This window comes from Schistocerca gregaria, chromosome 4 (genome assembly GCF_023897955.1).
Source record: "Schistocerca gregaria isolate iqSchGreg1 chromosome 4, iqSchGreg1.2, whole genome shotgun sequence".
NCBI classification, from domain to species: Eukaryota; Metazoa; Arthropoda; class Insecta; order Orthoptera; family Acrididae; genus Schistocerca; species Schistocerca gregaria.
The window spans coordinates 87229985-87255493 of NC_064923.1; the positions used below are offsets into that span (position 1 = coordinate 87229985).

General features: G+C 42.2%; 1 protein-coding gene across 1 annotated transcript in view; it reads left to right on the forward strand.

Annotated features, from left to right (window-relative positions):
* The window catches only part of LOC126267610 (SCY1-like protein 2), a 1033915-nt gene that overhangs the window by 906156 nt on the left and 102250 nt on the right, over positions 1-25509 (forward strand). Inside the window, exons 13-14 of the mRNA XM_049972911.1 lie at positions 13911-14079; positions 23170-23351. Coding sequence (XP_049828868.1) covers positions 13911-14079; positions 23170-23351 — 351 coding nt within the window. The remainder of the gene's footprint in view (positions 1-13910; positions 14080-23169; positions 23352-25509) is intronic.

A 25509-nucleotide genomic window follows, 5' to 3' on the forward strand; every position in this document is an offset into this window, starting at 1 on the left:
CTTCTACTAGTTTTTCCATTCGTCTGTAAAGAATTCGTGTTAGTATGTTGCTGTTGTGGCTTATTAAACTGGTTGTTCGGTAATTTTCACATCTTTCAACACATGCTTTCTTCGGGATTGGAATTATTATATTATTCTTGAAGTCTGAGGGTATTTCGCCTGTTTCATACATCTTGCTCACCAGATGGTAGAGTTTTCTCAGGACTGGCTCTCCCAAGGCCGTCAGTAGTTCCAATGGAATGTTGTCTACTCCCGGGCCCTTGTTTCGACTCAGGTCTTTCAGTGCTCTGTCAAACTCTTCACGCAGTATTGTATCCCCCATTTTATCTTCATCTACATCCTCTTCCATTTCCATAATATTGTCCTCAATTACATCGCACTTGTATAGACCCTCTATATACTCCTTCCACCTTTCTGCTTTCCCTTCTTTGCTTAGAACTGGGTTTCCATCTGACCTCTTGATGTTCATACATGTGGTCCCTTATCTCCAAAGGTCTCTTTAATTTTCCTATAGGCTGTATATATCTTACCCCTGGTGAGATAAGCCTCTACATCCTTACATTTGTCCTCTAGCCATCCCTGCTTAGCCGTTTTGCATTTCCTGTCGAACTCATTTTTGAGATGTTTGTATTCCTTTTGCCTGCTTCATTTACTGCATTTTTTAGTTTTCTCCTTTCATCAATTAAATTCAATATTTCTTCTGTTATCCAAGGATTTCTACTAGCCCTCGTCTTTTTACCTACTTGATCCTCTGCTGCCTTCATCACTTCATCCCTCAAAGCCACCCATTCTTCTTCTACTGTATTTCTTTCCCCCATTCCTGTCAATTGTTCCCTTATGCTCTCCCTGAAACTCTGTACAACCTCTGGTTCTATCAGTTTATCCAGGTCCCATCTCCTTAAATACCCACCTTTTTGCAGTTTCTTCAGTTTTAATCTACAGGTGATAACCAGTAGATTGTGGTCAGAGTCCACATCTGCCCCTGGAAATGTCTTACAGTTTAAAACCTGGTTCCTAAATCTCTTTCTTACTATTATATAATCTATCTGATACCTTTTAGTATCTCCACGATTCTTCCATGTATACAACATTCTTTTATGATTCTTAAATCAAGTGTTAACTATGATTAAGTTGTGCTCTGTGCAAAATTGTACCAGGCGGCTTGCTCTTTCATTTCTTAGCCCCAATCCATATTCACCTACTACGTTTCCTTCTCTCCCTTTTCCTACTCTCGAATTCCAGTCAGCCATGACTATTAAATTTTCGTCTCCCTTCGCTATCTGAATAATTTCTTTTATTTCATCATACATTTCTTCAATTTCTTCGTCATCTGCAGAGCTAGTCGGCATATAAACTTGTACTACTGTAGTAGGTGTGGGCTTCGTATCTATCTTGGTCACAATAATGCGTTTACTATGCTGTTTGTAGTAGCTTACCCGCATTCCTATTTTCCTATTCATTATTAAACCTACACTTGCATTACCCTATTTGATTTTGTGTTTATAACCCTGTAGTCACCTGACCAGAAGTCTTGTTCCTCCTGCCACCGAACTTCACTAATTCCCACTATATCTAACTTTAACCTATCCATTTCCCATTTTAAATTTTCTAACCTACCTGCCCGATTAAGGGATCTGACATTCCACGCTCCGATCCGTAGAACGCCAGTTTTCTTTCTCCTTATAACGACATCCTCTTGGGTAGTCCCTGCCCCGAGATCCAAATGGGGGACTATTTTACCTCCGGAATATTTTACCCAAGAGGACGCCATCATCATTTAATCATACAGTAACGCTGCATACCCTCGGGAAAAATTGCGGCCGTAGTTTCCCCTTGCTTTCAGCCGTTCGCAGCACCAGGCCAGCAAGGCCGTTTTGGTTATTGTTACAAGTCCAGGACAGTCAATCATCCAGACTGTTCCCCTTGCAACTACTGAAAAGGCTGCTGCCCCTCTTCAGGAATCACATGTTTGTCTGGCCTCTCAACAGATACCCCTCCGTTGTGGTTGTACCTAGGGTACGGCTATCTGTATCGCTGAGGCACGCAAGCCTCGCCACCAACGGCAAGGTCCATGGTTCATGGGGGATGTACCCACATGGTAAACGATTTTCGCCGATTGCGCCGCGGCCAAGGTAGCTGGCACGGTATTTCAGTGTGTTCGGTCTGCGGGTTAGCCACCCTCTGTAATGAAAAAACCGAGTGAATGGATCAATAATGAAGTTCAACGGGCGTCGGGGGACGTCCGTTACGTACAATTGCAACGAACAATAACTAACAAAATGAGGTTAGGGGTGATTTTCTCGAAATTGGTGGAGTGTTGACCCAAAATATCTTAGAGGCCTTCGTTTTAGGTTGTACACAAGCGACCTGCCAAATTTGAGCCGAATCGGTTGGCCGTGTCTGAGGCCTTCCCCTTGTACGTTCTAGGGGACTGATGACCTCAGTTGTAAGTTGGTTCAAATGGCTCTGAGCACTATGGGACTCAATTTCTGAGGTCATCAGTCCCCTTGAACTTAGAACTACTTAAACACACATCCATGCCCGAGGCAGGACTCAATGGCTCTGAGCACTATGGGACTCAATTTCTGAGGTCATCAGTCCCCTTGAACTTAGAACTACTTAAACACACATCCATGCCCGAGGCAGGACTCGAACCTGCGACCGCAACAGTCGCGCGGTTCCAGACTGTAGCGCCTAGAACCGCTCGGCCACCCCGACCGGCAGATGTTAAGTCCCATAGTGCTCAGAACCATTTGAACCTATGTTCGACATTAGCGTGTATTAACCACGTACAGGCGGCAGCACTGGGCGTGGAGGGTATATAAACTGTCCCGAGGGACCCGGAGAAACAGTGCAGTCCTTTTCGTAATACGGAAAGGGAACGATTTTTACAAAAGGGCGTGATCATCTACTTTTGGCCCAAGGATGGAAGCATTTCCGAAACGGCTAAGGCTCTAAACCATTAGCATGTCGCAGTGGTTCAAGCAAACCAGGTATTGCAAAATGGCGCTGTAGAAAATTGGCGCCGAGGTAGCTGCGGCGCACCACTGGCCTTAGATGCTAGGGGTGTGGATGTGACGGGCGAATAGATGTGCAACTGTTGAGCAACTGACCACTCGGGTCAGCCAAGGGGCTACCAATAGTGTCTCCTCAATGACCAGCGAATTTTCCTGCCTACTGACCTCCGCAGCAGGCGTCTCATGCTGACGACGACGAAGGCTGGAATTTGCACGCCAGAACCGCGACTGGATGTCCACTGTGTCGGGACAAATGGCCTTTTGAGAGGAATCACGTTATTTGCTCCATCGCACAGGTGGCCGTTGGCGTGTACGGCGTGGTACATGTGAAAGCAAACATCCTGCAACAATCTTCTGAATGGTCGAGGCTGGAGGAAGGTGCAGTGTTGTGTAGGGAATGTTTTCATTGCATTCCCTGGGTGATCTCGTCGTTCTGGAAAACACAATGGATCAACACAAGTATTCATCTATCCTTGGGAACCATGTCCACCTGTACATACAGTTCGTTTTTCCTTGGTGCGATGACATCTACCAGCAGGACAATGCTACCTGTCACACGGCTCGCAGTCCGAAGAGCAGCAGGATGAATTTACCGTACTTACTTGTCCACCAGAGTTCCCGGATTAAAACCCAATCGAGAACCTACAGAACCTCCCCAATGGCACTCTATGCGCCATGGGTTCTCAACCGAGAAACATGGCGCAGCTGGGCACAGCACTGGAGTAGTCATGGCTCCACATCCCTTCTGGTATCTTCCAGAACCTCAATGACTCGCCTGCGCTGCAAAAGCTGGTTCAGGGTTTTGACAGGTGGTCATATTAATGTGACATAAACATCGTTCCCCCACATACTCCTATAAATAGTTGCTTTTGGTCCTTTTAACCAAATTATTGTTGTTGTTGTGGTCTTCAGTCCTGAGACTGGTTTGATGCAGCTCTCCATGCTACTCTATCCTGTGCAAGCTTCTTCATCTCCCAGTACCTACTGCAGCCTACATCCTTCTGAATCTGCTTAGTGTATTCATCTCTTCGTCTCCCTCTACGATTTTGCCCTCCACGGTGCCCTCCAATACTAAATTGGTGATCCCTTGATGCCTCAGAACATGTCCTACCAACCGCTCCCTTCTCCTTGTCAAGTTGTACCACAAACTCCTCTTCTCCCCAGTTCTATTCAATACCTCCTCATTAGTTATGTGATCTACCCATCTTATCTTCAGCATTCTACTGTAGCACCACGTTTCGAAAGCTTGTATTCTCTTCTTCTCTAAACTATTTATCGTCCATGTTTCACTTCCATACATGTCTACACTCCATACAAATACTTTCAGAAACGACTTCCTAACACAAATTAATACTCGATGTTAACAGATTTCTCTTCTTCAGAAAAGCTTTCCTTGTCATTGTCGTCTACATTTCATATCCTCTCTACTTCGACCATCATCAGTTATTTTGCTCCCCAAATAGCAAAACTCCTTTACTATGTGACAGAATTACAATGTCATCGGCGAACCACAACGTTTTTATTTCTTCTCCATGGATTTTAATACCTACTCCGAATTTTTCTTTCGTTTCCTTTACAGCTTGCTCAATATACAGATTGAATAACATCGAGGAGAGGCTACAACCCTGTCTCACTCTCTTCCCAACCACTGCTTCCCTTTCATGCCCCTCGACTCTTATAACTGCCATCTGGTTTCTGTACAAATTGTAAATAGCCTTTCGCTCCCCGTATTTTACCCTTCCACCTCTAGAATTTGAAAGAGGGTATTCCAGACAACATTGTCAAAAGCTTTCTCTAAGTCTACAAATGTTAGAAACGTAGGTTTGCCTTTCCTTAATCTTTCTTCTAAGATAAGTCGTGGGGTCAGTATTGCCTCACGTGTTCCAACATTTCTACGGAATCCAAACTGATCTTCCCCGAGTGTCGCTTCTACCAGTTTTTCCATTCGTCTGTAAAGAGTTCGCGTTAGTATTTTGCAGCTGTGACTTATTAAACTGATAGTTCGGTAATTTTCACATCTGTCAACATCTGCTTTCTTTGGGATTTGAGTTATTATATTCTTCTTGAAGTCTGAGGGAATTTCGCCTGTCTCATACATCTTGTTCACCAGAAAAGATTATTGTTATCAACCACAAATCTCAAGAACAGTTCGTTATTTTTAGATGTCAATCTAAGAACCCTTACTTGTGAAAAATCTGACAATACAAGATTCGCGAATTAACACAACGTCCGGATCTGACGGCTAGATTCCGAGGTAAAATAAATAAAAATAAAAACGTAACTTCCTGTCCCAGAATTGAATTGGCGCTATACCCTATAGGGCAATGGTAAAGAGCTATAATACTAGGGCTGACTTTAATAAGGACGAAATCAGTTTGTCCGCTATTAAAATAACTTTTTTTTCTAGACTACGTAACACGGTCTGCCGCCCCCCTCCCCCAACCCCTCCCCCGCCCCCCTCCCTCGTGCCGCTCCCAAAATACGTCAAGCCAATCACATAGTTTTAAGAGTTTTCCTGCACCATTACTGAAACTAAGATTCGATTTCTAGGTCAAGTATTCGGTACCGGTGAAACTTGAGGCTTTTAGCCAGAACTGATAATTAAATTTGACTGTGACCGCCAACGCATCATCACGAATTAAAAAATTCTATTTGGAACATATGTCACAGCAGTTCGCTATTGTGGTTTCATGCGAAAACTACCCAGTGTACCTCACGAAAATGAGCATCGCTTTCCTGGAGCTGCAGTATTTATTCGCCACGGGAACGCTTGCCGCACATGGGAAATGTCATTAACTACCACTATCGGAAAATATTCCATCACGTTTTCTACAGTCCATGCCTTATTCTTGATCTGAAACAACCAATGCAAAGAACTTGTTTTTTGTCTCTGGATCAACTTTGAACCAGTCCATTCGATAGGTGAAAGGGATGGTGCCTTCCTAGAGGCTGGAACTAGGATACTGACAAGCAAGTAAAGCATATTGAGGGTTCTAAAGAGATGTTCTAAAATAAATAAAATATTGATTGTTATTTACAAAATTACATTATTGGGATAAATAGCAGCAGAACCTATGATACATTTAAACTTTTAAAAATCTAGTCGTACTGTATTTTAAAATATCTTTCGATACGCATGTGCATCAACTTTGTTTCTGACACGCCTTTTGTCGATGTAATCGTCACCATAACTGACTGCTAAACGAATCATACAGTCGTCACTGGGTTCGGTTCCCATTAGCAATATAGACTTATCCTTTCAGAAATACAGAAATGAGAGAATACCGTTCAGCCCCCCCCCCCCCCTCCCATGAAACATGGACCTCGCCGTTGGTGGGGAGGCTTGCGTGCCTCAGCGATACAGATAGCCGTACCTTAGGTGCAACCCAACAGAGGGGTATCTGTTGAGAGGCCAGACAAACGTGTGGTTCCTGAGGAGGGGCAGCAGCCTTTTCAGTAGTTTCAGGGGCAACAGTCTGGATGATTGACTGTATGGCCCTGTAACGCTAACCAAAACGGCCTTGCTGTCCTGGTACTGCGAACGGCTGAAAGCAAGGGGAAACTACAGCCGTAATTTTTCCCGAAGGCATGCAGCTTTACTGTATGGTTAAATGATGATGGCGTCCTCTTGGGTAAAATATTCCGGAGGTAAAATAGTCCCCCATTCGGATCTACGGGCGGGGACTACTCAAGAGGATGTCGTTATCACGAGATAGAAAACTGGCGTTCTATGGATAGGAGCGTGGAATGTCAGATCCCTTAATCGGGCAGGTAGGTTAGAAAATTTAAACAAGGGAAATGGATAGGTTAAAATTAGATATAGTGGGAATTAGTGAAGTTCGGTGGCAGGAGGAACAAGACTTTTGGTCAGGTGAATTCTGGGTTGTAAATACAAAATCAAATAGGGGTAATGCAGGAGTAGGTTTGATAATAAATAAAAAAAATAGGAGTGCGGGTAATCTACTACAAACAGCATAGTGAACGCATTATTGTGGCCAAGATAGATACGAAGCGCACGCCTACCACATTAGTACAAGTTTATATGCCAACTACCTCTGCAAATGACGAAGAAATTGAAGAAATGTATGATGAAATAAAAGAAATTATTCAGATAGCGAAGAGAGACGAAAATTTAATAGTCATGGCTGACTGGAATTCGAGAGTAGGAAAAGGGAGAGAAGGAAACGTAGTAGGTGAATATGGATTGGGGCTAAGAAATGAAAGAGGAAGCCGCCTGGTACAATTTTGCACAGAGCACAACTTAATCATAGTTAACACTTGATTTAAGAATCATAAAAGAATGTTGTATACATGGAAGAATCGTGGAGATACTAAAAGGTATCAGATAGATTATATAATAGTAAGAAAGAGATTTAGGAACCAGGTTCTAAATTGTAAGACATTTCCAGGGGCAGATGTGGACTCTGACCACAATCTACTGGTTATCACCTGTAGATTAAAACTGAAGAAACTGCAAAGAGGTGGGAATTTAAGGAGATGGGACCTGGATAAACTGAAAGAACCAGAGGTTGAACGGAGTTTCAGAGAGAGCATAAGGGAACAATTGACAAGAATAGGGGAAAGAAATACAGTAGAAGAAGAATGGGTAGCTTTGAGGGATGAGTGAAGGCAGCAGAGGATCGAGTAGGTAAAAAGACGAGGGCTAGTAGAAATCCTTGGGTAACAGAAGAAATATTGAATTTAATTGATGAAAGGAGAAAATATAAAAATGCAGTAAATGAAGCAGGCAAAAGGAATACAATCGTCTCAAAAATGTGATCGACAGGCAGTGCAAAATGGCTAAGCAGGGATGGCTAGAGGACAAATGTATGGTAGTAGAGGCTTGTCTCACCAGGGTTAAAATAGATACAGCCTACAGGAAAATTAAACAGACCATTGGAGAAAAGAGAATCACCTGTATGAATATCAAGAGCTCAGATGGAAACCCAGTTCTACGCAAAGAAGGGAAAGTAGAAAGGTGGAAGGAGTATATAGAGGGTCTATACAAGGGCGATGTTCTTGAGGACAATATTATGGAAATGGAAGAGGATGTAGATGAAGATAAAATGGGAGATACAATACTGCGTGAAGAGTTTGACAGAGCACTGAAAGACCTGAATCGAAACAAGGCCCCGGGAGTAGACAACATTCCATTAGAGCTACTGACAGCCTTGGGAGAGCAAGTCCTGAGAAAACTCTACCATCTGGTGAGCAAGATGTATGAAACAGGCGAAATACCCTCAGACGTCAAGAAGAATATAATAATTCCAATCCCAAAGAAAGCATGTGTTGACAGATGTGAAAATTACCGAACTATCAGTTTAATAAGTCACGAGTTCTTTACAGACGAATGGAAAAACTGGTAGAAGCCGACCTCGGGGAAGATCAGTTTGGATTCCATAGAAATATTGGAACATTTGAGGCCTTACTGACCCTACGACTTATCTTAGAAGCTAGATTAAGGAAGGGCAAACCTACGTTTGTAACATTTGTAAAATTACAGAAAGCTTTTGACAACGTGGACTGGAATACTATCTTTCAAATTCTGAAGGTTGCAGGGAGACCAAGAGATGAATACACTAAGCAGATTCGGAAGGATGTCGGTTGCAATAGTTAGTGGAAGATGAAGAAGCTTGCACAGGATAGAGTAGCATGGACAGCTGCATCAAACCAGTCTCAGTACTGAAGACAACAACAACAACAACAACTGTTCAGGGGTTCCTTAGGTCGCTTGCCGTCAGGATCGCACGATCTTCTGGACCACATCGCCGAGTTGTTTCGTTTTGACTGAGGGGTATAACTCTTTTGGTGGGTTTCAAACATGCAAGAGAACCATCGGATATCAAAGATTTTCCAAATGGCGTCTTACTGTAGTATAGCAGACAATTCGTAAATAAATGAAGATTCTGGGGCAGTTGGAATTTGCACAGTCCGGTACACTTCTAACATCGACCTGTTCCGTTATCGTATAAACGTTACCAATTATGTATGATCAAATCAGCTGGCAAATTGTGTTTGATCAAGGTTAACTTCGCTTTCCCAAGTCAAAACGTCGCGCCAACAATGCGATCACTAAAGGCAAACACAGCCTTGATTTGGGCATGGACTGGTCAACCTCGTATTTTAATCGACATAGGGAAACTTCGGAAAACTTCAATTACGATGATGGAATTGCGATATGAGCGACGCTCCCCCCAAATTCTAGTGCGTTAGCTGCTGCGAATCCTCGCTCGGTTTCGGTTTCAAGATGCTGTGTATGCTGTGAAAAGAACGCGGTCACCACTAAAAAGATATTTAAATTTTGTTGGCAGCAAAATTTTAATTCTGAGAAATTTGATGAGCGATATTTCATCGTTTGAAACTTCTGATAAGACATTTTAAGCCTAATTTATTTATTTATTTTCTTTTTTGGAAGCGAATTTCGTTCTTTCACAATTCTTTTAATAAATTAAAATAGACAATCGTGTTCCATGTTGGTGCCTGGCGCAGGGGTGAGTCTCCATTTGTTATCAGTAAATCGTAATTAGCGGCCGGCTCGTGTGTACATTTTACCAAACGGCTGTTGAGTTATCGGCTTATTGGCAGCTGTTGGTTTCCACGTTAAGACTATTTTTCGATCTCCATTCTATAGGATGTTAGTTACACAACGCGGACTGCGAAGTGCTCGCACAACTAACGCGAATTTGGTGCCAGATGGAATTGTATGCCGAGGAAACAGCTGCTGCCCGATTAAACAGCTAGATTTACTTGTTAGCAGCTAGATAATCAGGGAGACAGTTCTGAAACTAAATGGGAAAGAAGAAACAGAGTAAATATTGCTCCGTGGGCCATGTAATTATCCCGGTCAAATTTAGAACTACTCTTTAACATATCTGTTTTAGAAAACACTAGTGCGGTAGAAAATACACTACTAATATCAACACCGTGATAAACTGTCCGCAACATGTTCTTTTACGACATTGGCTGTCATTGTATAGATGAAAACTTCCCCTTATTTAGTTTCGATTGTCGCCAGTGTTGTCTCTCATGGCATTTGCAAATATTTTCGTAAGTACGGTCAATCCATCAACTGGACGTGTTTGGGTTAGAGTACCAGAACTCACAAAATTACACAGTGGTGTGTATCTGATGTCCCCAAACGTTTTGTCTCGTAGAGTAGACTCCCTTTCTTTCATATATTGTATTTCTACAAATTCATCAACTTGAAACGTGTTTTTTTTTTTTTTTTTTTTTTTTAAACTGATACAGTTATACTCGCTTTGATAGGTTTAACTGTAGAAGTAGAGAGTGAAAAACTTCAAAAATAAACATGTTAAGTTTTATGCATTTATCTAAGAAACGACACAAAATGCAAATGTAGTAAAATTAATATATAAATGCTTTTAAAGGGAAGGATGAATCTGGTACTTCATTAGCAAATTTTAAGTATTCGGTGTCAATTTAGTTAGTTTAACATTAAATCTCTTCGGTCAGTGATTCAGTGATTTACAATGCGTTTCTTTGTATTTGTGTGAAAGAAGATTGGCAACCGCGCTGAAACCGCTTTCCACGAGGTATGAAGGCTGAAAAGTTATCAAAACATTCTTGCGGTAGTCTATAACAGCCCAATAGGCCTATGCGATAAGTAACAGGTATGTCTCTCTGAAGCCAAAATTGCTGATACCCCTTTCCAAACAGTACCTTGAGTTCTTCGTTAGTGCTTATTCCGATTAGTTTCATGCAATACGACATGCCTTTCTTCAATACCACTTTATGAACTGATAATACACTGTATTTCCATAGTCAAAACACCTTCAAACTTAGTTTCAAAGTGTGTGAGAAGAACATTTAAAGGTAGCTTGAAAAGTCACCATAGTGGCAGTTTGTCTATGACAAATTGGCTAACTGAGAAAAATCATATAGATATATCACAGAGAGCAGTTTTTAAAACCTCTCCAGTGGCTGACAAAATTAATTGTTCCTCGATACCTTGCAGTTTTGCGTATGTCGCCACTGTTGTGCCGTTTGCGTCGTGTTCCAGTTTAATACATCTCTTGATGTGTGACGAAGCGGTTCCTGGCACAACACCGGCTGTGCCAGATACGCTTTCTACTCCTCGAAGAAGGACTATGGACAGTACTTATCAAGTGAAACTAGCAAAATTGTTGATAATGTCGCGTTATGTTGCCTGCAGGAGAACGAAAATGAAGATTTGCTCCACCCCTCTCTCAGGAGATGAGACAAGCAGTGACACACTTAGGGGCGAGCTACAACTCTGTGAGAAGACTGGAATTTTTGTTGCGACCTGCCTAAATGGGATCCACTCTAGTGGACCGCCCTTGTCTCGCCGTTTGTGTCGTGTTCAAAATTAACACATCGCTTGATGTGTGACGAAGCGATTCCCGGCCCATCACAGGCAGCGTAAAATACTCTTTCTGCTTCGCGGAGAATGGCAAGTGGTAGCAGAGCTTTGCAGGTTGACTGTGGTTGCTATGTCTTATAATATTTTCATAAATAGCTAAATTTTTGGTCCTCAGTGCATCTAATGCACCCCTTTTTCTTCCACTGACATGGGCTCATCGAAGGTGGAATCGATCGTGGAGGTCGATATAGACCACATTGGCAATCACTTGGGTAGACGAAGGAGATTCGCCACATTATCGACCATCACTTTTAAAGACATAACACCAATAACTGTTTCCGAAGTAGCAGCTCAGCATACGAGGTATAACTGTATCAACGTAATTAGTCACACGCTACACCCAGAAAAATTACACTTCAAATCAAGAACCGGTTCGCCTGTCAGTTAAAATGTGTGATTACACGGGGCAACGAAAAAATATTATTATCACTATTTGTTACATGACAGATTAATTCTATGGCGTTTAGGGGAACTGAATCAATGTCTCACCTCAGTTTGATATTTCTATCACGTAGTTTTGTCACAATATGACTTCGTTAAAAAACGGAAATTTTATAATACTGATTTAATTTTTTCAGCGTGAACCTCTTGATTAGTAAGCATCATGTATCAACTGATGACCATTTCATTTCTCTCTTTCCATAAAGTATCTATTACCGCTTTCCTCCAGTGAATTGGTTGTTCTGCTGCTCGGTGAAGTGATCAGCAGTAGTATTCAAGTGCTAGTCAAGTGGCCCTTGTATCGTCACGATGTCTTCGTGAAAGTATTCACCTTGTTCGTCAGTGACATTAATCAAAATTTCAGGTATATAATCAAGGTGAACGTAAAACAAGTGAATCGTGTAGTTCAACAAACAATCATGTTGGTATCCCACATCTGTCAAGGACGTCTTCAGACACGCTTTCGCCGAGCATCTTTGCTCAGTTCGAAGCGGGACTCATCACTGAAGCTAATTCTATGCAGTCAATGAGATTCCAGGCCGAAGACGTGTCTGGAGACGCCCAGACAACTGTGGGACACCAACCTGACTGTCGCTTGCCATATGGCCCGACAACCACGAGTGACTGACTGTGGTGCCATTTGTTCGTAGCAGGAGCTCTTTGATTGTCAGCCGTGGCACCGTTACAGCTCGGCGGTACATCGATAATATTCTACTCCTCTTTGGTTGCCCTTCATGGAAAGCCATCCTGAACTTACATTCAGCAGAATAATGTCCGCCTGCACACGGTGAGAGACTGCTTGTCTTCGAGATTCCCACACTCTCCCTTGGCCAGTGAGATCGCCAGGTCTCTCAATTGCGAACATTTGGAGCATTATGGGCAGGAACCTCCAACTAGCTCGGGGCTTTGGTGATCTGTCGCGCTAGTCGGACAGAATCTGGCACAATATCCCTCAGGAGGACATTCAACAACTCCGTCAATCAATACCAAGCTGAGTAACTGGCCACAGGTGGACCAACGCGTTTTTGACATGCTAAATTTGTGACGCTTTTTCTCTTCAATAAAACATCCGATTTTTCTGAAATTATAATCATTGTTTGTCTGTACATGCATTTCAGTCTACCGATTTCCGTCCCTTTCGGATAATTTTTTTGAGGTGCATCGTACCTTTTTTTTCCTTTTCTTTCTTACAGCGTATACCTTCTTGAAATTTGGCGGTGTTTCTGTTGTCTCAACAAATGGTTCAAATGGCTCTGAGCACTATGGGGCTTAACTTCTAAGGTCATCAGTCCCCTAGAACTTAGAACTACTTAAACCTAACTGACCTAGGGACATCACACACATCCAACCCCGAGGCAGGATTCGAACCTGCGACCGTAACGGTCGCGCGGTTCCAGATTGAAGCGCCTAGAACCGCTCGGCCACACCGGCCGGCTTCTGATGTCTCATACCGTGCACCAGATGAAATAGTTTTGTCATGGCTGACTCTTTCAAAGAGATCTGTAGTTCTAATGGAATATCGTTAAGCCCAAGGACCGTGTTTCGAACCTTCCCATATGTGATAGAGGAGATCGAGTATATCCGAAAATCACACGCTTGTTTCGTCACAGGTTTGTTTAATTAGAATGGAGGAGTCACGGATAAGCTTATCCAATTCCTGTAGCATCACTACCGTGGAGGTGTTCTAAATCACGTTACGGTTTACTATAAAATTTCCAGGGGTGTAAGCTCCTAGAAGGGTCGACCACTGTATTACCTTCTCCTAGATATATCTCGAAAAAAGATCTTGAAGGTAATACTAGAGACATTCGAGCTTACATGGAGGCCTAGCAACAATCGTGTTCCTACGCACCATGTGACGGGAACAGGAAAAAGAGGGCTGGAGGGGGGGGGGGGGTGGTGATACACATTTACGTATTTTACGGACTGTTCGTGTAGATGTACAGTCTTCATCCTTTCTCAGTGTTGCAGCTCTTACATTTGTGTATAAGGTTGCAGCGATCAGTGTGAAACAGAGGAGCACGTGGTGAGGAGGGATGCTTGTGTTGCAGACATCTACCGGCTGATGCTGAGCGACAAGAAGTACGGCCTGTCGGTGAACCTGATGGCGACCCGCGTGATGCCGTCGCTGCTGCCGCAGACGGTCAACCCCAGCCTCAACCTCGACCAGTTCACCAACCTCCTCGAGGTACTGCAGGAGATGCTCGACCATATCGACAGGTGCGTGCAGATAGCCTTCACAAGACCTTCTCTTCACCCCCCCCCCCCCCCCATCCTCCCTCTCCAACACTAGAGATTCACACCTCTACATCTACATCCATACTCCGCAAGCCACCTGACGGTGTGTGGCGGAGGGTACCTTGAGTACCTCTATCGGTTCTCCCTTCTATTCCAGTCTCGTATTGTTCGTGGAAAGAAGGTTTATCGGTATGCCTCTGTGTGGGCTCTAATCTCTCTGATTCTATCCTCATGGTCTCTTCGCGAGATATACGTAGGATGGAGCAATATACTGCTTGACTCCTCGGTGAAGGTATGTTCTCGAAACTTCACCAAAAGCCCGTACCGAGCTACTGAGCGTCTCTCCTGCAGAGTCTTCCACTGGAGTTTATCTGTCATCTCCGTAACGCTTTCGCGATTACTAAATGATCCTGTAACGAAGCGCGCTGGTCTCTGTTGGATCCTCTCTGTCTCTTCTGTCAACCCTATCTGGTACGGATCCCACACTGCTGAGCAGTATTCAAGCAGTGGGCGAACAAGCGTACTGTAACTTACTTCCTTCGTTTTCGGATTGCATTTCCTTAGGATTCTTCGAATGACTCTCAGTCTGGCATATGCTTTACCGACAATCAACTTTATATGATCATTCCATTTTAAATCACTCCTAACGCGTACTCCCAGATAATTTATGGAATTAACTGCTTTCAGTTGCTGACCTGCTATACTGTAGCTAAATGATAAGGGATCTTTCTTTCTATGTATTCGCAGCACATTACACTTGTCTACATTGAGATTCAACTGCCATTCCCTGCACCATGCGCAAATTCGCTACAGATCCTCCTGCATTTCAGTACAATTTTCCATTGTTACAACCTCTCGATATACCACAGCATCATTCACAAAAAGCCTCAGTGAACTTCCGATATCATCCACGAGGTCATTTATGTATATTGTGAATAGCAATGGTCCTACGACACTCCCCTGCGGCACACCTGAAATCACTCTTACTTCGGAAGACTTCTCTCCATTGAGAATGACATGCTGCGTTCTGTGATCTAGGAACTCTTCAGTCCAATCACACAATTGGTCTGATAGTCCATATGCTCTTACTTTATTCATTAAACGACTTTGGGGAACTGTATCGAACGCCTATGGGAAGTCAAGAAATACGGCATCTACCTGGGAACCCGTGTCTATGGCCCTCTGAGTCTTGTGAACGAATAGCGCGAGCTGGGTTTCACACGATCGTCTTTTTCGAAACCCATGCTGATTCCTACAGAGTAGATTTCTAGTCTCCAGAAAAGTCATCATACTCGGACATAATACGTGTTCCAAAATTCTACAATTGATCGACGTTAGAGGTATAGGTCTATAGTTCTGCACATCTGTTCGACGTTCCTTCTTGAAAACGGGGATGATCTGTGCCCTTTTCCAATCCTTTGGAACGCTACGCTCTTCTAGAGACCTGCGGTACACCGCTGCAAGAAGGGGGCAAGTTCCTTCGCGTACGCTGTGTAAAATCGAACTGGTATCCCACAGAGGTCCGTTCAGGAAAGTCAGCGTTTTACACTGGCTGTCTTTCCTCGCTCCAGTCGATACTGACACATTTTAATGGATTGTATAAGATATCATGAGGAACAAAAAATTCAAGATAGGATCTCGTGCCCAGAACATGGAAGAATTTCCAATCTTTGTACCCATAGACTGAATCTGTGGTATGGGCCCCACCAGACAAAAGTTTGTTATAATTAACCCACCAAAAATGTCGTGTGTCTGTGTCACTTTGAAGTGTAGCGCAGCGTTCTATAAAGTATGGCCTGCCACAGCAATGGGTAATTTACTATATTATAAGTCGCCTCCTAGTCAAAAAATGTTATTAATAGTGAAATACTGATTTTTGTATGAACATGAATCTCAGCCTTTTCGTTCTTTCTCTCCCTCTCTTTCTTTAAACAGTTGTTTATAGCATGTTAAGAAATCCGGTTGAGAAACTTAATGATTTCAGTTTTCTCCATATATTTTCATCTCGTCAGTTTACTAAATCACAAACTGTGTACTGAAATTTTATAATAAACCTTAAATGTTCCGTTATAAGCTTTTAATTGGAAAAATGTCTAAAATGCTAACATTTTTTGACTAGGAGGCGACTTATAATATAGTAAATTACCCATTGCTGTGGCAGGCCATACTTTATAGAACGCTGCGCTACACTTCAAAGTGACACAGACACACGACATTATTTTTCAACATAGTCGCAAAGTCTCTGAAAAGAACGGTCACAATATTCTCCTTCTACCAATTAGTCCCTTGACGATAGAAATCCTATTGTTGGTCCCGGAGCCATTCGAGAAGTGCTGTGTGAACGTTCTCTTCGACGCAGAGCCTCTTCTCCCCTGATCTACTTTCACCCTGGCGAAAAGATGGAAACCACACGGTGAAAAATCAGTATTTCCCGAGACACACTCAGCCAATCGTTCTCTTCGAGATGTGATAATGATTGCAACGTATTTGAATCATTGTGGCACTCCGGTCGGAAAGCAGGTTGTATGGATTTTAACCTGTCAGCGTATGTGTGACATTTTAGGGGGACCTTGTGAACTGCCCATGTTCGATTTTCTTTACGTACATTATTGGATCCGAAAATCTGTGCCTAGACATCAGTTTCCTAAAGCAGTGCTGCACAATTCTTCAAGGAAAGAAAAACTCAAACAAGTTGCCTCTGAAAATGAGTTGATTTCCGACAGCTGCTAAGTGCAAAGCATTTCACATATCATATCAGCGCGTACTCCGCTGCAAAACATTTCACACCTGTTTCGTAGATGCCTGTAGCTGAGTGCGTAAGGTTTCTGGTCCGAATTACCTGTAATTTGTTCTACTTTTATTGAAATTCTGTATCTTTGTCAGGTTGAAATTGTAATAAAGAAATACAGAACCGTAATTGTGTAATGAAAGTAACATTGTTTTAAATTATGGGTCATATGAAACAAATTGATATTTGATATATACATGTGAAATGACTTACATTCATCAATAACACTCGACCATGAATTTGTCTCTATATCTCCTATGTTTACGGCTAATATCTACTATTTTTCTTTCTTCACTCCATGGAGAAACGAGCATGTGAAATGCACCAGTATTATTGACGAAACTACATGATAGAATAATCTGGTTTTAATCTGTGAAGAAGTTTCATTTCAGTGGAACTTCGCTGCAGAGTGAAAATTCTTTCTGCAATATTATTGAAGAATATGAATCATTCCATATTCTATGTGACCCATATTAAAAAACAATTATTGTTTTCGGTAGAAAATTATAATTCATTATTTCTGAATTGTAATTTCCACTTGACAAAAATATAGAATTTAAATAAAAGTAGAAAAGAATGTTGTTAAGAAAATTCAAACCAGAGACTCTGCCATGACCAGTGTTCGACGTTACACATTCTGCGAAAGACCTTTGAAATGTTTTGCGTTTTGAAACTGTGTCGCACTGATTTAGTAAACTCATGGCTGGGCACAGACTTTCATGTTCAACGAATATACGTAAAGGAAATCGAACATCGAACATAGCCAGTCCATCTAGTCCCCTTGTCAGGTAAAAGCCCATATATACGTTCACAGGCATAAAATCTATACAGCCTGCTGTCTGAGCAGAATGCAAAGCTGTGGGTGTGCGTAACAAGTCCGACAATAACTTCAATGCGTTGCAGTCATTTTGACATCTTGAAAAGAACAGCTCGCTGAGTTTGTCATCTAACGGCAGCGTTAGGTACTTGGCGGCTCACGTCACGAGCTGTGATCCGAGGCCGACGATTCTTTTTCGGAGAGCCTCGCTGCGAGCCCAGAAAGCTCAGGATTCAAGTCGAGTCTGCTTACGACACGTCAGCGTCAAAACTGATGTTTGTTGCCAGGCGGGTAGCCTCGTGACAGGCGCTGTCCCTACTGATTCGACGTTCTGCAGTATCTTTGGACGACGTTTCCAGACCTGAGTTCCTAACCTCATAGTGCTTCTCAAGATACCCTCTACTGCCATTCCAAATTTGTAGGTCTTGTTTTGTTACAATATATATAGAATCACCATTCCACTGTCAAAAAAACTAATCATTCTTCTAGCTAGTTTTGTAACTTATGTGTACAGGACTCATCCAAGCCGAAAAGGACACTCAAATAGTACATCAGATCTACTCAGTAATACTGTGTACTAGAACAATGAAATTTAGTAAGTAGAAGCACTGTTTCTTAACCTCTTTAGTTGAAATGTGTGTGAATTCATAAGGGACCAAACTGCTGAGATCATCGTTCCCTAGACTTACACACTACTTAAACTAACTTATGCTAAGAACAACACACACATCCATGCCCGAGGGAGGACTCGAACCTCCGGCGGTAGGAGCCGCGCAGTCCGTGACATGGCCCCTCTAACCACGCAGCTACTCCGCGCGGCTACCTCTTTTGAAATGACTCACAATGTACGAGACATGCATACAGCCATTTTTGTTTGCACAAAATTTTTCCCATGCAGATTAGTCTTTACTTATCCCGACAGGCACAACCCTAGTCATGATACATTGTTACTGAATCGGAGTTATCATATCACTGTCCATCCCATTTGACAAAGCTCCTCAGCCTTCACATGAAGTCCTCAAATTTACCTTGTTGGCCGGACGTTTTGGCCGAGCGGTTTTAGGCGCTTCAGTCCGGAACCGCGCTGCTGCTACGGTCGCAGGTTCGAATCCTGCCTCGGGCGTGGATATGTGTGATGTCCTTAGGCTAGTTAGGATGAAGTAGTTCTACATTCTAGTGGACTCATGACCTCAGCTGTTAAGTCCCATAGTGCTCAGACCCATTTAAACCATTTTTATCTTGTTGTGGTGCTTCTCCGAGGACGAAAACGATCGTTATTTCGTAATGTTCGAGAAATTCCGTTAAATTCATTTTTCCCATAATCTCAGAGATATGTCACCAACAATTTATTTCATGATCTGGTAAGTCACAGCTTATCACGAATGCTCCTACTGCGCCAACTAATTTTCGCTAAGACTAAACAGTTTTGATGGACAATTGTAGAAAATAATTCACACAGTTTTACTACTCCACCAAGTACGTTCTTCTTGGTTTTCATTATCTCCTGATGACAAATGTTTCTCTGTTCAAATAATACGGAAATTATTCTGTAATTTACGACAGTCGAAAGTCTTATTAGGACCAGACGCTTTTCATTTTATTTAAAGCATCTTCAGTGTCAGTTTTTGATGTCTACATTATTTGCACGTTTTTCTATACATGTACACGTACTAACAAACAATATTTTCTCTTGTTTATGTTTATAGTATACAAGATGTAAAACATTTACCTACATATGCGAAATTTTAGAGCGTTTAGACAAGATAAGAAGTAATACTTTTTATGTAGCAAAAATGTCACAGGTGCGCCGCTTCGCCCCCCCCCCCCCCCCCCCTCAGGTGACCATGGAAGTTTTGACGCTAGTGATGTTCAGATACGGTTCCCAAACTGCCATGTGATAAATATTGATTTAGAAACGTTGCTGAGAACGTCGTCCGTTTACATTAATACACAACTGGCATTTGCATGCTAATAATTGTCTAACACACTGAAAGCAAACCATGTGTTTCACAAATAATGGCTGCAGCTTCAACCAACCAGGCAATCAACTCAACTCTTCTGGAGTGTCTATCGTTGTCTCACAAACTAAACGCTTGACCCCCTCCCACTAAAAGAAAGCCATAGGGTTGAGACCAAGAGAATGTGGTGATTTAGATACTGGCCCATCCCTCACAAACCAAAAACTGGGGGAAAACAATGTCTGAATGTTCCTCTTACATCAACGACAAAGTGGAGTGAGGTCCCGTCATGTTGGAACCATTATCATTGTCTGACTGCTTGCGGTGGACACTCTCCTGCATTTCCAGTAGCATTTCATGGTAAAAGGTATAGTAATTTCCTCCACCGAGTGTGTAAGGCAAAGGTTTCAGCCGTGAACAATACAAGCCCACATAGTTTTGTGTCGCTTCAGGATTCAAATGGTTCAAATGGCTCTGAGCACTATGGGACTTAACTTCAGAGGTCATCAGTCTCCTAGAACTCAGAACTACTTAAACCTAACTAACCTAAGGACATTACACACATCCATGCCCGAGGCAGGATTCGAACCTGCGACCGTAGTGGTCGCGCGGTTCCAGACTGTAGCGCCTATAACCGCTCGGCCACTCCGGCCGGCGCCTCAGGATTTTCCAACTCCCAGACATGGCTGTTCAATATTCCTTCCCTTGTGAACACACCCTCATCAGTAAACAAAACACACGTCTAGAAGAAAGAAATCTTTGGAATTTGATGTAAATCCACCGGCAGAAATGCACGCAGTAGAGAAAGTCATTAACTGACAGGTCTTGTACCTCCTGATATTTGAATGGATGCATGCGTGTGTCATGCTGGGCGTTCCATACATCTGCATTTGATGTATTTAGTGTCAGCCCTCAAGAACCCGTAAACATCAGTAGAAACTTTCATCTAAATACTAAATCATGTAAACAATAACCATGTAATTGTTTATCCATGGATGTGGCCACTGCTAGCCGTAATGAAATTCCAACCTTCATAGCATTAGGACTTAATTCTGTAGTAAATCAGATTCGATTTTCAATGAAAAAAAGTTAAAACAGTTTTGAACATTGGGCTAAGAAAATCATGTCCAGCATCAAAGTCTTCAAGGGCCCAACTGTACCTTTGACATCTGTGTCACATAACAAAAATGTTTGTTTTTATCTCCTCTAATAACTTGACAAATTTGTAAATGTAGTAATTTACAGTTATTATGATAAATGGAGAAAACTGTAGGAACGATCACTGGAAGATTAGGAGCAAAAAAGGTCATATGGTCTTATTGTAGGCACATACGGTATTCACATCCACTTGAAGGTGGAGATAAAATATCTTTGACAGTGACTGTAGTGTCAGCACCAGACAGGTGCCCTGCCAGCATGGGGTAGGCCAGACAACAAGTGTGAAGTATTCTTCACGACAGTTGCCACTGTCTGTATCACTTACAATGCATACAGAACTTATTACTCACAGACTTGGCTCTGCGGCGACAGTTTTGTTGCTTCTAGTCACTCTGGTCACCGTAGTGCTGGGAATTCTTTCATCCATCCTATTCACAGATGAGGCTACCTTTACGAGAGGCAATACCATCATCCTTCGCAACGCCCACATGTGGGTTTTGTAGAATGGCCATGGTATGATGACAGAAAGCCATCAGCGCCAGTTCAGCTCAATATGTGGTCCAGGGTTATGGGCGACTGCCTCATGTGACCAGTCATTCTCCCACAATGCCTTACAGTCAAGGCATATCTGCACTTCTGTGTGTGACATTGGTGCCCCCGCTGGATGACGTGCCTTCATTGGTACGAAGGGTAATGTGGCTACTACATGATGGAGCTACAGCTCACTGCCCTCTGGAGAGTGGAACTAAAACATTTCCACTAGCCTGCTGTGTTCCCTTGCGAGCTTTCAGTCAATGAAACCTATACTGACGAAGATCTTTATATCTCCATCTTCTAGCGGGTGTACCGTCCTTGAAACACGTTTCTGAATGGATACTAATTTGGTACTAATCATCCCAGGATCGTTTCCTGGTATTTGTCCCCATTTATCAAAATTGCAACAACGAAAAATAATTAATGCAGAGTTATTAAATTTCGAGAATACACTTATGTATTTAAGTGATCAACATTACAAGATCACCGGTTAATATAAGTGCGAGATAAACCGCTGCAAATGGGAAATGCTGGTACATTAATAAGTGGTGTAACCAACACAGTGTTGAATGCAAGCATATAAAAACATGCATGCATTGTTCTGTACATATGCCGGATGTCAGTTTGTAGAATGGAGTTCCATGCCTGTTGCACTTGGATCAGTCAAAATATGGATGGTTAATGCTGTCTGTGGATGTCACTGGAGTTGTCGTAATTGATATCCAATATTTGCTCAGTGATCAAGTGGGCCGAGGCAACATTTCGACTCTCTGTAGAGCGTGTTGGGTCTGCAGCAGTGGGTGGGCATTATCACGCTGGAAAACATCCTGGAATGCCGCACGAATGACAGCAAAACAGGTCGAACCAACTGACCGACATAAAAAATTTGCGTGAAATAACCACGACAGTTCTCCTGCTGTCATATTAAATCGCACCCTAGATCATAACTACTGGTGTAGGTCAGTGTGTCTAACACGCAGACAGGTTGATTGCAAGACTTCAACTGCGCCCTTCTAACCAACATGTACATCATTGGCACCAAGGCAGAACCACCCTTCATCAGAAAGCACAACAGAAATAATCCAGCAAGCTGTCGCTTGATACCACTGTAGTCACAAATGGCAGTTGTTTGGGGTCAGTGGAATGCACATTACATTCTAGCTTGGAGATGTCCTTGAAGTAACCGATTTGTAACAGTTCGCTGTGTCACTGTGGCGCCAACTGCTGTTCACACCGCTGCTGCAGATGCAGTACGATGCGCCACAACCACACATCGAACACGATGGTCTTCCCTCTCGATAGTGACACGTGTCCATCCGGAACATGGTCTTGTTGCGACTGTACATTCTCGAGAATATCGCTGCCGGATGTCATGTACAATGGCAACATTTCTGCCAAGTCTTTCTGCAGTATCACAGAAGGAACAACCAGCTTCTCGTAGCCCAATTACATGAACTTGGTCAAGCTCAGTGAGGTGTTGATAATGGCGTCTTTGTCACCTTAAAGGCATTCTTGGCTAATATCAACTCACCATGTCCGATTGCAAAGATAAACAATAATCACGACCGTTACAGTGCCTCTTTAGAGCAAACCTGAATAGCATCTAGACATCTTTCAGATGTAGAAACATGCCTACCAACTTTAGTTTATGTCGCACAACTCCTTTTCTTTTTCCGTCAGTATATATAATGTGTGTGTGTCTGTATATATGTGACAATCACATAGACAAACAAGTCATTAGACACCGGCTGCAACAGTGGAGAGTGGGTGAGGAGAGTGAGGACTCGAGTAGTGATGTGGACGTGCGGTGTCCACAGGAACCAGCGCAACAAACTGAAGTTGGACAACCTGACACTGCCGAGCCCAGAGCGCCACCGCCCACTGCGCCACCAGTACAGCTCAGATAACATGCACGTGCCACCCTTCAACATCCCCAACCTGCGCATCGAGCAGCGCAAGACCTCCAGTGCCGAGGACATGGCACGCAAGAACTCAGCTGGTGAGACAACTTTGACTATACAAGCTCACACTGTGTATTTTACTTGTCTAATTTTTGTCATCCCATCGAAACTTGTACTCTCAACTGTGTACTCATAACCCTCCATTGTTCAAGTATTGTGTGAGAGAAAATATCTGTCTTTCATCGACATTCAAAATAACTTTCATTGACGTTCAATAAACTAATATGAGATACGGGTACCATAATCTGTGTTCAGAAAGCATTATGTATGGACAACAGTAATTTCCATACCAAACTAATGTTTTTATGATTACATTGCCATCAGATGTAACAAGGTAGCATATAACCACTGCTATTCTGTTCAAGCAAAAGTTGCTCACTTGAAATGACTAGGAAAGATGTTGATAATACAATGATGTTAAGCTGTAAAGTGTAAGTGTCTGATTAATTACTATTCAGCACTTCCAGATGAAATTGTGACTTTTTCACTATCTCTTGATGCAGCTGCTAAAGACATCTACTAACTTCTTATGGATGCAACATTTGCACCTCACAGCTCATAATAAACATCAAGCCTGCATAAAGAGCATTCATTGCTGACCAATCTGACTAAAATAAAACAAGTAGACTAAATATATACACAAGTCAGCAGAGCCCAAACTCTCTGATAAAGAGACCTTTGACTCAGGAATCAACAGAATGAAAATTGTATATGCGTACCCATTAATTATTTCTAGACATCATGTATATTAAACATACTGCACAAGAAATTAGTCACCACCTGGAGACACAACACTAATACCTCGTAACACTGCCTGTAGCATTCATAATGGCCTCAGTTCATTGAGGAAGAGAGTTCACAAGTTTCCACCAGTTTGCTAATCCAGCTCAAGTTACTCATTGATGATTAGATCCAGCAGAGCTATCAAAATGCAGGAATCATTTCACCTATTGTTCCAAATAGACACAAGCAGTTTCTAGCAGATAATGATTGGACTTTTTATAAGGCCAGTCAAGGTGCAACAGGGAGCGTAAGTGTTTGTTAAATGAGAAATGTATGCACACAGCCTTGTGAACATGACTGTTTTCATCTTAGAGGACAGTAGTGTTCGTGGTGTATTCATCATCAAAATGTACAAGGAAGGGCAGCACTTGGCCACCGAGTATGCTAAAATAACAACCTGATTTGTATCCATGGTAATCCAAAGGAGTGATCTCCAGCCATAGCACACTCCCAAAACATCTCATAACCACCTCCATCCTGAATTATGGCATCCACACACTGTGAGTTCAACACGCAATAAGTGCACTCAAAATCTTGCTTTATTTCAAAAGATACAAAATCACTACTCTCATCGGGTTGCACAAATGCCATCAGTTAGTTACTATTGAGTTTCTGTGCCATTTGGCCCAATGAAGATGTGCAATTTTAAAGGTCACTGTGAGCAATGGCCTTTTGTGAAGAACCTGACTGCATGACCATTGCAAATAGCTCTCTTCACAATTATCACTGGAACACTGTCTGAGATGCTTTTACATACACTGACTACAGTAACTCCTGTATAGTTTGAAACCGGTTGTCATTGATGTGGCATGACAATCATCAGAATCAGAATCTTTATCCTTATTCACAATTATCCACATATACAATGGAATAAGCTACATAATTACAGACGTATATAATTTCAGATATACAGAGTGTAACAAAAGGGTATGGCTAAACTTTCAGGAAACATTTCTCACATGTAGAAGAAGAAAGAATGTTATATGGACATGGGTCCACAAACACTTTGATGTTATAGCTTATTTCTACTTTTCTTCATAATCACATTAATCATCAGAAACACAACTTTTGATGGATAATTCAAGCTCCTCTATTCGTGAGGAATGTTTCCTGAAAATTTGGTCATTCCATTTTGTTACACCCTCTACTTAATTATAGACATCATAATAAAAGATATATATACTCATGAATTTTGAATTTGAACATTGCAACAGAGTAACAGAAAGGTAGAAAGGCTGGTTGCCTAAATGGGTTATTCTTAATGAATTTTACTAGAACAATCAACTTGCAATACGTACAATATGTAATAACAATATTCATACAATCAACATAGGTATTGCCTCCAATTAGTACAAGTTTTAAAAAACACAAACAAGTTTGTTATTGCAATGGCCAAATTTAAAAAAAAGCACA